General features: G+C 33.1%; 1 protein-coding gene across 1 annotated transcript; it reads right to left on the reverse strand.

Moving 5' to 3' along the window:
- Positions 1 to 2171: 2171 nt before the first annotated feature.
- LOC115716998 (histone H4) lies at positions 2172 to 2882 on the reverse strand. Its single transcript, XM_030645922.2, has one exon. The coding sequence runs from the start codon at positions 2648 to 2650 to the stop codon at positions 2339 to 2341; it is 312 nt and encodes a 103-aa protein (XP_030501782.1). The 5' UTR covers positions 2651 to 2882; the 3' UTR covers positions 2172 to 2338.
- Positions 2883 to 13947: the final 11065 nt, after the last annotated feature.

Raw genomic sequence — 13947 nt, forward strand, 5'->3', positions numbered from 1 at the left:
CATCTTTGAGTTTCTGTTGCAAATCTTCATAGTTACAATTGGCAGAAATGTAGTGTCCACTGGCTTCATAATTTTCATAATTCATTCGATCATCGAATTGTCCATTGTAGAAGACTAGGAATGGAATGTCTTTCCTTTCCTGTGTTTTTGCAATGGTTATTAGTCCGAGCCAACGAATTTTAAAACTGGTTTGATTATGTTATGAAATAGAGTACAAACTTACTTCTATCTCTGTTCCTTTGTTCAAGCATTGTATTTCTTGTCCTGATTCCTGATTTTGCCATTTTTTGGTTGTTAATAAACTACAAAGAAACGAGAATAAAACTATTAAGAAACTTCATTTAAATTTTGAGAAACTAACCATTTCTCAAACTGCTCTGTCCTCTATCTTTTCCACAATAAATTCCTGCAAAAAACGTAATGAAACTATTATTAAATGATTATGCAACTGTAAACCAACTGAAAAACCACAATTCTATCCCCAAAATTACATAGTTCTTACTCATTGTCATTTTTCATCATGTTTATTCGAATCAGATCGATTTACAACTATTATAAAACTAATTTGCTACCATTAACATAAATCTTACCTTGTATATATGCTAGCTCTTGGTACTTGTCATATAACACTTCTTCATGATTTCTAAACCATTTTTCAAACGATAATGCAACTGTAAGCCAACGCAAAAAAAATTAAAAAAAGTTATTAGTATCCCTTGGTTCCTTAATCAGAATCAGTTCTTGTTTATTGGTTTTTCCATATGAATTTCCTGTTGCACACCATTGAATCAACCAGAATGCAACTAAAAATGTCGTGTATCATTGTTGAAAAAAAAATTCAGCTCATACCTTTTTTTTTTGGATTTGAGGGGGAGCTCCAGATTTGTTCAATACAGATTTACATTGCTTCAATCTGAATTTTCGACGCTCGTTTGAGTGATATTGCACTATAAAAACCGAAATCAAATGTCGAATTTCAGTTTCTCCACGGTTGTCCTGCTCTTTTTTTTTTAAAATTTATGTTTAGATCGTTGGATTTGATCGTTTCCTATTGAAATTCGACGGGATTTACAGTTGTTTTACGTTCGATCTGGTTTCATTCTGGTTGCGTGGCCGACTGCATCGATGGAGCTTCATTCATCCTCTCCGTTTGTGACGTGCGGCTGAAGGTAAGGGCAAGTGGTATTTTTGTAATATTTTCCTTTTGGGCTGTACAAATGTTCATTGGGCCGGCCCACAGTATTGTTGTAATATTTTTCCCTTTTTAGAATATTCCTAGTTTTTTCCCAAACTAAAATTGTAACAAGTTACAAAAATGATTGTTAAGATGTCAAGTTAAAAACAACCTAAAGCTACAGCACAAAAAAAAAGTATCTTGTCTTATGTGAGGTATTACCAACTGAGGAACTCTATAATAACCCTATATTACATAAGTAAAAAGAAATTATATCTATTTATTTATAATTTCCCTCAAATTATTTTTTCTTACAGTTTGCCCCAGACACTAATATAATGTGTGTGTTCGACATGTGTGAGAGTTTTAGCTATTTGTAACTAGCGAATTAATGATGGACTCAAGTCAAATAATACCTGTACTATCACGTACTACAATAATTGAAAATAAAAGAAATAGGATGAGCAACTACTCAAATGAAAATTGATATTATTTGATGACTGAATAGCAATAACATAAAATGGATATTAATTATTAAATTGCAATAATTTGGAGAATATGATTACACAATAAATTTGTATCTATCTTCGAGTTTGATTTATCATACATCTGCATAGGAATCAAATATGAGGACACGCACGGCCACTGAGCCCCTCACCAGATCCTTATAATCACCACGCACCCATTGCCCCGACGAGAAATTCACCACAAACGACACCATTTTCGTTGTCGTATCAAAACTCAACACCAGAGGTTCAACTCTCATTTCTACTCCACCCAAAGGAGCAGACGCATTCGACATAATCTTCTGTAGAGTTTTAGTGTACGAGTCCAGTCCACCACCTATGTCAGTTTGGGATGCTGCAGTTTCAATCTAAATTTTAGATATTTTAAGTTCGTGGGTATTATATGAATATAAGTCTCTCTAATTACGACCGAGAATTAATTTAAACATTTTCCATTCATTGCAATTCCATTGTTCCAGATCAAAGACAAATTTTGAAGCCAATCTAAGATAATTTTGATTCATTTCCTCAAATTCCGACTACATTGACATCAGATAGTAAGAGATAACAAATCTATGTCCAAAGACCCAGAAAAGAAAAGAACCTAAAAACCCTAAAAGACAGGAACCGATTGATTGTACAGAAATCGTTTTGGGAATTAACCACCAAAACCGTATAGGGTGCGACCTTGTCTCTTCAAAGCATAAACAACATCCATGGCAGTGACCGTCTTCCTCCGAGCGTGCTCTGTGTAAGTAACAGCGTCACGAATAACATTTTCCAAGAAGATCTTGAGGACTCCTCTGGTTTCCTCATAGATAAGGCCACTGATACGCTTCACACCTCCCCTACGAGCGAGTCTTCGAATGGCAGGTTTAGTGATTCCCTGGATATTGTCCCTAAGAACCTTCCTGTGCCTCTTAGCTCCTCCCTTTCCCAAGCCTTTACCTCCCTTGCCTCTTCCTGACATTTTCTCAAAGATTTTCTCTGACAACCAAACAATGATTATAAAAGTTAAAGACGAGATGAAACGGGATTGGGTTTTGGGGCGTATATATAAGGGAGAGAATTCGAAGCCAAGCTTTTTTATGATCCATTTTTAGCCGTAGGATGATACTTTTCATGGACGGTTGAAAAGAGTGATCCGTGTGAAGAGTGAAACGTTTTCTTGACCGTCGATAGTATTTCATTTGAGGATGAAATGCAACAGCTGAATGGTGGCGCGGATCGTTACAAACTTACAATATGTCTTTTTTTTTTAATATTATTATTGACAAAAGAATCGCTATAGTAATGTTTCTTTTTTCAACAAATTATCATTAAAATAAAGTAATGGAGTTTTATTTGAACTCAAAAAATAATAAATGCATTTTAATACAACGTTAAACTTAAATTATTTTTTTTTAGAAGAGACACTAATTTTATTTTTTTTTACATTAAGAAGGGAGATTCGAATTTAGATATTCTATTAGGATAAATTATTTTTTTTTTTTGAAACAAGAAAAATTAATTTTGAAACTTTACTTTTTATTTTTTGAAAAAAAATCACAATTTTTTGTATTAATTTTATCTTATTTTCATATTTTTTAAATAATGTTAACAACTTTGTTTTTGGAATTGGATTTTACAAAATACTAAGTATTCCTCTAACACTCTTTGATCAACAAGACCAATTAATGTGGCATCATGAATCAAACGGTATTTATACTGTTAAATCAAGTTACTCTCTAGCAACAAAATTTGAAGAGCAACAACCTTCAGCAAGCGACCTTCAATCTCTCTAATGGTGGAAAAAATTACGGGCATTGTCACTCTCTTCGAAGATTTGTATTTTCTTGTGGCGTGTTATTCATGATTGTCTGTCCCTGATATTCTCCATACATGTCACATTAGTGACTCTGCTCGTTGTTCTTTGTGTAATAGAAAAAAGGAGATAATTTCTCATGCCTTTTTTTTACTGTAAGCGTCCTAGACGAGTGTGGTGGTACTCTTCTTTTTCGATTAATGAGTTATTTTCAAATCATATGAATTTAAAGGGATTTCTGCTACATGTCTCCACAATATGGTCCTCTTTACAGCTTGAGCAGTTTGCTATAATTTTTTTGGAGCATTTGGACCGAAAGAAACAAGGAGAGACATGGTACTAAGCCAAAGCCACTTGATGTAATTCTCTATTTTGCACACTCCTATCTAGATGAATTTAGGGTTGTTCGACAAGTCATGCCTATTGTAGCCTCAACTAATGCTTCAGATTCCACGTTAGCTATTTCACTGGATGCCCCTTGGTTGAATCCCCCTTCGGGTCGCCTGAAATTTAACACCGACACTGCTGTCGACACAATGAATCAAACCTCTAGATTCAGTGCTATCTTACAAAATAGTATGGGAGAGATTGTTGCTGCCATGTCTGCTCTATTTCGTGGATGTTTCAAACAATAAGTTATGAAAGCTATGACTCTTATGCATAATTTGCAATGGCTTAAAGACCTTCAACTACTTGTTCACTTTATGGAGATTGATTCCCTCTTAGTAGTTAAAGGAGTACATTCTTCACAAGAGTTAGTTTATGATTTTCATTATTTGCTAAATAATATTTCTTTTTTAGTGTCCAATTTTTATGAAGCTCAGATGTCTCATGTGTTTAGATCTATTAATAAAATCGCTCATTTGTTAGCTAGGTTCGCTCTTTCAGTGGATGCTAAATGTTCATGGATAGAGGAAATACCTCCACCCCTTATGCCTATTATATTATGACTTCTTATTTTAATATAATAGCATTTTCTCTAAAAAAAAAAGATTTCATATAACTTTTTTTTTTACCTTTATATTTAAAATATATTTTACTTTTATTTTACATATATGTTTTTAAAGAATGTGAGAAGGAAGAAATATTTTTTTTTCTAAAAAAATTACTATAAATTAAATTATATACTTAATATAAAGTAAAAGTAATAAAATTTGGTACATTTAATTTCAAAAAAAAAATATAAAAACAATAAAAAAAAATTACAAAGATACGATCTGTATGAAATTTTCAATATTTTTACGATTTTTAAATTTTATTTACATAAAATACAATCTTTTTATGTATTTTTATATTTTACTCTTGTTATTTTGTTGTTGATTTTTTGTTATTTTTATATTATTTTTGACGTTGCTTTGATGTTATTTTCTTGTTACTTTCATGTGGTTTTTTATTATTTTCTTGTGTTTTTATAGAATATCGTTAAATTTGTATTTAATGTAATTATCTCTAAAATTTTTGGGTGCAAATAAAACATCTCTAAACAAAATGAGTATACAATTATGATGGAGAAAAAACATCCAAACAAATTTCTCATCTTGTTTCAATGTATCTACAACTAATTTATAAGAAGATAGGCATATTGGCGGCATTACTACTTGTGACCCTTAACCCTACAAACTGATTTTCTGGTGGTAAAACCCTCAAAACTCACATATTATTTTGGTATTCACTATTCTGTCCAAATTTTAATGTTCAATGCCAGCTCAAACTGCTGATGTGTATACAGTTGTACACATGACATGTTATTAGAAGTCTACATAATCCTTTCAATTTGTCCCTTATTATCGTTTTTAGTTTTTTAAATCCACTTACAACTTATGGTTTAAAATCATCAGGTAATAGAACTAACTCTCATATATCATTTTCTTCATGGAGTCAATCTTATCATCCATAGATTTTATCCATTTTGAAAATTGTGGACTATTAAGTATTTCACTATAAGTAACATGATCCACAATATGACTAATACCATATTCTCCTTTTCCAAGGCACACTAATTTTTTACCAAATTATAATCACACTTCTGCTCCCCTTTTGCCACCAATCACGAACACAACAACTACCAACAACATTACCACCAACACTACTGAACCCAATGCTCCCTCTCCACCATTTTCCACCCCACAAACAGTACCACTGGAGTAACCTTTCGTCATCACATTATTCAAACCAAAACGCCCACCACCTCTAAACCAGCAGTAACTTCGTGCACTAGTCCCCCCATTGTTGATCTCTCACACATTTACATGCTTGATCTTGGATCGCACAACACATTTGCTACCTACCCTCCACTCACAAATTCAATCCCCACAAACCCACCTCTCTATACAACTCTCACCAGCAGTCATTCGGGCCCCCGCTGCATTACCACTTCAGCAATAGTGATTGTGGATAAGGAAATCAATCACCTAACTCAACTGTTAAGTGGTCAAATGATACTTTCTACATGAGAAAAATGCTTAAAAGATGTCGTGGTATCCAAGGAACATTATCTTCTTTGTTGTCAAGGAGAGAAGGTTCTGAGATACTAGTTTCTGATGTTGCAAACTCTGGTTTCTCTAATGACTCAAGTGCGAAGGTTGCTATGAAACCCCACAAATCAATGTGAAAATTCTCAGTTGGAATACACGAGTCGAGTGCATTCAAACACCTTTGATTGCTTGTTCAACAAAAATCGCCCCACATTTTATTTTTTATGAAAACAAACTCAGTGTAATTCAATTAATAGTGTCTGACAATCTTTGTATTTGAACAACGGGATAGAAGCTCCTAGAGTGAGCCTTAGTGGTGGTCTTATGCTCTTGTGGAAAGATGATGTGGATGTCACTTTACTAAATTACGTACGACCCCAATTTTTTTGATTGCTATATGTAGACCGATGGGGGACCAAACACTACAAGAATTCCCCCCAATAGCGGCGGGGCTATTAGCGGCGGAGCTCCTCCGCCGCTAATAATGGGGCTATTAGCGGCGGAGCCCCTGCTTGGCCGCTATTGGTGGGCTGTTTATTTTTTTTTTTGAAAAAATTAATAGCGGCGGGCTGTCCGCCGCTAATGCCCGCCGCTATTACTATTAGCGGCAGGGTCCGCCGCTAATACCCCGCCGCTAATGAGTGGGCGGGAAAATTCCCGCCCGTTACATTTGAAAGTATTAGCAGCGGGGTATTAGCGGCGGACCCCGCCGCTAATAGTATTCTGTTTTAAAAAAAAACAATAAATTAATTATTATTAGCGGCGGGGTCCGCCGCTAATATACCTATATATACCCCATCAGACCCAGTTTTACCATTTTTCGTTTTCTCTAAAAAAAAAATCAAAACCTAAACTATTTTTCCTCCGCCTCCCCCAACCGCATCAGCCCACTCCGAAGCCTCCGCCTGCCCAAACCGCCTCCGGCCGACCACCCTTGCTCCGCCACTGCCGTCTCCAGAGGTATTTATATTATATAGATTTATATTTTTTATAACTTTGTTATAATTTTAGATTTGTATAATTTAATTTTTTGTTTTGTGTTTGAAATTTTTTTTTGGAATGTTAGGAATTATAATATATGATGTATATATTGTTTTTAAAATTTCGTAGTGTGTGTATATATATAAATTTGTGTAATTTTTAGGTTATATAAATTGCAATATATTAGGTGTTTTAGAATGTGTACATATATAAATCTGTGTAGTTTTTAGTATATATAATTTGTAATATTATTATTAGTATATATATATAAAGGAATAGTATATATTGTGTATATATATAATAATCTGTATTTGTGTATATATGTTAACTGTTTATATATATATTTGATTTGGGTATTTTTTGATTTATTTGTGTATATATCTTCACTGTATATATATATTTTTGATTTGGGTATTTATTGTTTTATTTGAGTGTTTTTAGTTCACTGTATATATTTATATATATAATTTTGATATATATTGTTTTATTTTGGTTTATATATACAATGTGGATATATATATATATGATTTTTGGTTATATTTTTGAAATATAATGTATTATTTGTATATTATATATATAATAATGTTATTTTTGTTTATATAAGTATATATTATATATATATATTATTTTGGTAATATGATATAAGTTGAAAGAGTATATTTTGTATAGTTTATATAAATATTTTATTGTTGTATTTTTTTTTTACATTTTTAAATTATTTTGTGGAATTGAAATTATTTATTAATGTTTATTTGTTGTTGTTATATTATAATTTGTATTTGATGTAATTAATGTTGTTTAGTATATTAAATATGAATTATCATCATAATATAGTGAGAATAGTGAAAAAAATATCAAATATAATTTTAGGATGTTAGTTTTGTAATTTCACATTTTTTAAATAAAGAAAAATGAAAACAATGAAAAAAATAAAAAAGTATAATAAAAATTAAAAAGTTAAATAAAATGAATTTTTTAATTTTAATATAAATTGTAATTAAATTAATAAACTTTTATGTTTGGTTTTAAGAAAAAACATGTTAATGGAATTTTATTTTGTGATAATTTTATTATTTTAAAAAATTAAGATTAATAATGGAATTAAAAAATTATAATTTAATATAAATTTATTTTATAAAAATAAAGTTTTAATTTTATAAATTAAATATTTCTCAAAAAAAAAAATTATAAATTAAATAAAAAATTAAACTTTTAATTTTATAAATTAAATAAAAAAATTAGTTTAAATTATAATAAATTATATAAATTTTTAAATAATATATTTTTTTAAAATAAATAATTCTTAAACAAGAGATTAATTATTTTTTTAATTTAAAGTTATTGGTAATTAAATGAATAAAGTTTTTTAAATAAATTAGTTTAAACTATAATAAGTTATTACTTTTTTTTTATATAAATTAATAAATAACATAAAAATTAAAATATTTTTAAAGAGTAATTTGTTCATTTTTTTTAATTTAAGTTGTAAATATTAATGAATAAAATTTTTATTTAAATGTGTAATTCATAAAATATTCATAAAATTTTATTAATGTTTGAAAAGAATATCTCAATGCTTTGGTATACTTATAAATATATACCATAGCTTTGTTATATTTCATAACACTTTACAAATTATTCAAATTTGTAACACTTTATTTGTCGCCTAAATTGTAGATGGCGACAATCGATAAGTCTTGGACCAAAATCAGAAATCGTGGTTGCCATGAATTTTGGAATGGTCTACAAGCCTTTTTAGCAATGGCATCAGAACATAAGGATTGTGATGGAAGAATTCGATGTCCTTGTGTGAGATGTATAAATAGTAGGTTTGAAAAAATAGATAGGGTTAGAGCACACGTATTTGATCGAGGTTTCATGCAAGGATATGATAAGTGGATTTATCACGGCGAGCCTGAGGATGTTGTCGATGATGTAGCAGTTGCCGATGTTGAATCAGAGGATGAAATGATACCTATTCTAGAAGACTTCTTTCCCCCAACAACAGAGGATGTACAAGGAGAAGATGAACAACCAACCACAAACCCTCAGTTTGATGACTTATTTGAGGAAATTGAAGCTGAATTGTATCCCGGTTGTGATTGGATTTTGTCTCTCAACTTTTTAGCAAAGCTATTGCATTTAAAAGTTAGAGGAAAAATTCCTAATAACATCTTTGAAGAATTGTTGAAGCTTTTAAAGTTTGCATTTCCGAAGGAAAATAATATTCCACCAACTTACTACGAGGCAAAAAAGAGATTGAAGAAATTAGGCTTGGGTTATGAATCTATCCATGTCTGTTTGTATAATTGTTGCCTATTTTATAAGGAGAATGCATGCAAGGAGGCTTGTCCAGTTTGCGGAACTAGTCGTTGTGTTACTTCCGAGAACGCCAAAACAAAAAAAGTTCCTTGCAAAGTCATGCGATACTTTCCGTTGACACCTCGGCTTAAAATATTATATAGTTCGAGGATTACAGCGAAGAGCATGATATGGCATCATACTGGAAAATCCAAAGATGATGGGGTTTGCGACACCCGGTCGACGGTTTAGCTTGGAAAGACTTTGATGCAAAACATCCCGAGTTTGCAAGGGACCCAAGAAATGTTCGACTTGGGTTAGCTGCTGATGGATTTAATCCATTTGGCAACATGAGTCTTGCATACAGCATGTGGCCAGTGGTGTTAGCTAACTATAATCTACCACCTTGGTTATGTATGAAAGATAATTATTTTTTGCTATCTACCCTAATTCCTGGTGCAAAATCTCAAGGTAAAGACATGGATGTATTTTTAAGACCTTTGGTGGATGAATTAAAGGAGTTGTGGAATAATGGGGTACCAACGAGAGATAGTTCGACCAACTCGATGTTCACCATGCGTGCTACGCTTTTGTGGACAGTGAATGATTTTCCTGCTCGTAGTAGCTTGTCTGGGTGGAGTGGTCAAGGTTATAAAGCTTGCCCTACTTGTAATGAAGACACGACGTCCATTCGAGTGATCGGGAAGACATCATATGTTGGTCATCAAAGGTTCTTGCCAAGTAACCATGCAATGAGAAGGGATACTCGCTTTGATGGTAAAGTTGAAAGAAGACCTCCTCCAAGACGATTTACTTGTGAAGAGATATTATCCCAAGTTAATGCTCTCGAACCCCAAATTCCCGGACATCATGAAAATTTTGGGGGCGTGAAACGTAGAAGAGTTGCAGAAAATTGTAATTGGAGGAAAAAAAAGTATTTTCTACGAGTTGGAGTATTGGAGCACGAATATTTTAAAACACAACATTGATGTAATGCATGTTGAGAAGAATGTGTGTGATAGTCTCCTAGGTACCATCTTGGATAATGATAAATCAAAGGACACAACCAATGCGCGACATGATTTAAAGAAGATGGGTATTAGGGAATCGTTGTGGATTTATGAAGATGGAAATGGGAGGCTAAGGAAACCGCATGCTCCTTATGTTTTGACTCGTGAGAAAAGACAACTTTTTTGTCAGTTTGTTAAAGGAATAAAGTTTCCCGATGGCTTCTGTTCAAATTTAAAGAGCAAAGTTTCTCCAGATGAGTCTAACATTATTGGGTTAAAATCTCACGATTGTCATGTCATTATGCAGCGAGTACTAGCGGTTGGTGTCCGTAAATTTCTACCTCGTGACACTGCAACAACTATTACTCAGCTGTGTAATTTTTTTCGACAGTTATGCTCTAGAACTCTAAATGTAAAAGATATGGAGGATGCTCAAAATAATTTAATTCTCATCGTGCAAGATGGAATTGATTTTTCCTCCAGCTTTTTTTGACATAATGATACATTTGGTATTGCATTTGCCTGAAGAAGCGATATTGGGTGGCCCAGTCTTTATGAGATGGATGTATCCTTTTGAAAGGTACATGAAAAAATTGAAGAATTATGTAGGAAACAAGGCACGTCCTGAAGGGTCAATTGCAGAAGGTTATGTTGCTGATGAGGCAGTAACCTTTTGTTCAATGTACTTTAAAGGGTGTGAAACAAGATTTAATCGACTTGATCGAAATGAAGATGCGCCTTCTGTGTGTCGCTATCTCTCAGTTTTTAATTCTCAATCTCGTCCTTTAACTAGCAGAATTATCAAGGCTCTTGATCATATCGCTCGTGAAAAAGCTGAGTGGTACATTCTTCAAAATTCTCCTGAAATCCAAGCTTACATAGAGTAAGTTTGTTACATTATAATAAATTATTTTGTTAAATTTTTATTTTCTATTTCCCTCTATCAAACCTTGACATTATCATACTTCACAGTGAACATTTGGACAAAATCAGGCATGAATATCCTAATGGTAATCACGAAGTCTTGCATAGGCAAACTTTTCGTCCGTGGTTTCATAAGAAGGTATAATGACAAAATTGTAAAGTTTTAATTCAACCATTTATATTCCTCTCATATTAATACATTTTATGTATTTAGATATATGAGTTGCACAAGCTTGGAACTTTACAAAATGGTGATGAGTTACTCGCTCTCGCTTCCGGGTCCGATTACTTAGCAACATTTTACGAAGGTTGTGTAGTGAATGGTGTTCGGTTTATTGCATCAAAGCGAGACCAAAAGCGGAAGACACAAAATAGTGGTGTTACTGTTGCTGGAACTGAAGGGTTTAATTACTACGACACACTTGAAGATGTAATCACTATATCTTATACGGGTGCATATACAATGTCATTGTTTGAATGTAAATGGTATAACACTAATCCATTAAGAAAGAAGACAATCACTGAAAATAATATAACTAGTATAAATACTCGTGGATATTGGTATCAAGATGAACCGTACATCCTTGCTAACCAGGCGAAGCAAGTTTTCTATCTTGAAGATCCACTCAGAGGTCGCGATTGGAAGGTTGTTGAAGATATTAGCCATCGACAAATTTGGGACATTAATGACAACGAAGATGAGACTGATGTAGATGTTGTTAGTGATTCTAACTCTGCCAATTTTGTGTTGACGGTTGATCTTGGAGAGTTGATTATGCAATCGAATGAACCTCCAGTAATTGTTGAATCGTCCGATCAGTTAGTGGATTCTGAGATAGAGAATAATGAACTTGATGAAAATTATGTTGCTGAAGAAGTAGATGATTTACTAGTTGAACATGTGGAGGATGAAAATGTAAACTTAGTGAATGATGGAAATGATAGTGATTCTTCAGTGTAACTTTTATTTTGTAAACATTTGTTACTAAAATTTTTTACAATTAAAGGACTTTTTAATTTCTTTCGCATTAACATTTGTGTGATATTTCAATTATGTGTTTCACATTTGTGAATTCTTACATTTTTTTCCGTCTTCAAAGTAAAGTAAAATGTCAGCTACGTTAGCGACATACCATGGTGGGGATGGTGATGGCATGGATCCCCCTGATCCTTCTAGGGTACCGTCGTCTTGCGAAGCAGGTTTTCATATTTTTTTCAAATCTAAAATTGTTCTGAATATAAATAGTGAATGTATGATTTACTAATAAAATTATTTTTCCCTCTAATATATATAGTTCCACCTCCGGTCAGAAAGGGTCGTGGGGTTGCCGCAAACGCTAATCTCGAAAAAAAAAGGAGAGAAGCTGGTAAGCCCTTACCGGTGGAGGTAGATCTCGCAAGTATACGCAATCAAGTAGTAAATCTCACACAAGTGAGGTCGATCCCACAGGGAATTGGATTAAATACCACTAAATTATACTTATGATTCTATTCGGTAAATCGAAAGCAATTATGATTTAAAAAAAAAAGTAAAATATGAAAGAAATTCAGAAAACTTATTAACACAATTGAGAGTTGAGCAAGATGAGATAATAGGGAGGAGAATCCTGTTGTTGTTTACCCAGATCGTTAATGCTTAATTACTATCCTATTCTTGAAGTGAAAGACAGATTATGAAATAACCTAGCTCCTTTCAGATCTTCTAGATTCTAAATCACATGTTATCTAATTAATTCCTTAATTAAACTAACATGAAATCAGCATTAAGTAATAATCTACTCGTCACATAAGTCATGTAAATACTCTCGTTTCACATAGAACATCGATTATCCCAATTTTAGCATTCTCAATTCTCACTTTTCAAATTTTGAATTGAGATCATAGAGCATGCACAAGGTGATCAATCTTAAACATGAAATTAAGAACAAATTAAGATAATTTCACACACAAGAATTGAGGAATGGTAATTAAACATTAACTAGGCAAAACATTAAACAACAATCATCATCCTCCCTAAATGGGAAATTTAGTTCAGGAACAAATCCATAACCATTCCTATAGCAAAATTCAACATAAAGAAATTAAAGGGGAATAAAGAAAAGAACTGTTGGTGGATGAATTTCGGATCGTCACTTGAATCTCTGTGCTCTTCCTGCCGCTCTCTGCTGTATTTTAGGGTTTCTGATCGCTCTCCCTAACTTCCAATCGCAGTTTTCTATTTATAACTAAAATTTAGGGTTCGATGGACGAAAATGCCCCTGGTCCGTACGGGATCTCGCCGCGGCCATATACACTCTCGCCGCGGCCAGATAAGTGATAAAAATCGCCTGTTCTGTAAGGAGCTTTTAGCCGCGGCCAAGCTATGTCTAGCCGCGCGACCGGAGCGACTTTCTAAATATTGGTTATTTTGTGATCTAGCCGCGGCCAAGCTATGTCTAGCCGCGGCCAGATGTGCAAAATACTTCATAATTCGTGTTTTCCTTGGCTCAGCCCGTCTTTTGTTGAATTTCTGCCCCCGAGACCTCTTTTATTCCAAAGAACCTGAAAACATAGAAAACAAGCGTAATTCCGTCCCAATACAGTGAAAAACACACATAGAATAGATCCGAAACCTAGGCCAAAAATAGCCTAACAAATTCCCCCAAACTGACTCTTTACTCGTCCCCGAGTAAACTAAGACTAAACTAAAAACAAACAAACTAACAATGATAGCTAAGCTTTCCGACAATTGAACTGTTACCACCACCTGCACAACTTCAATCTATCAATAACC

This window comes from Cannabis sativa, chromosome 5, assembly GCF_029168945.1.
Source record: "Cannabis sativa cultivar Pink pepper isolate KNU-18-1 chromosome 5, ASM2916894v1, whole genome shotgun sequence".
NCBI classification, from domain to species: Eukaryota; Viridiplantae; Streptophyta; class Magnoliopsida; order Rosales; family Cannabaceae; genus Cannabis; species Cannabis sativa.

What these genes read in the sequence shown, in the direction of transcription:
- LOC115716998 (XM_030645922.2), bottom strand. Translation starts at nt 2,650, where the DNA reads ATGTCAGGAAGAGGCAAGGGAGGTAAAGGCTTGGGAAAGGGAGGAGCT.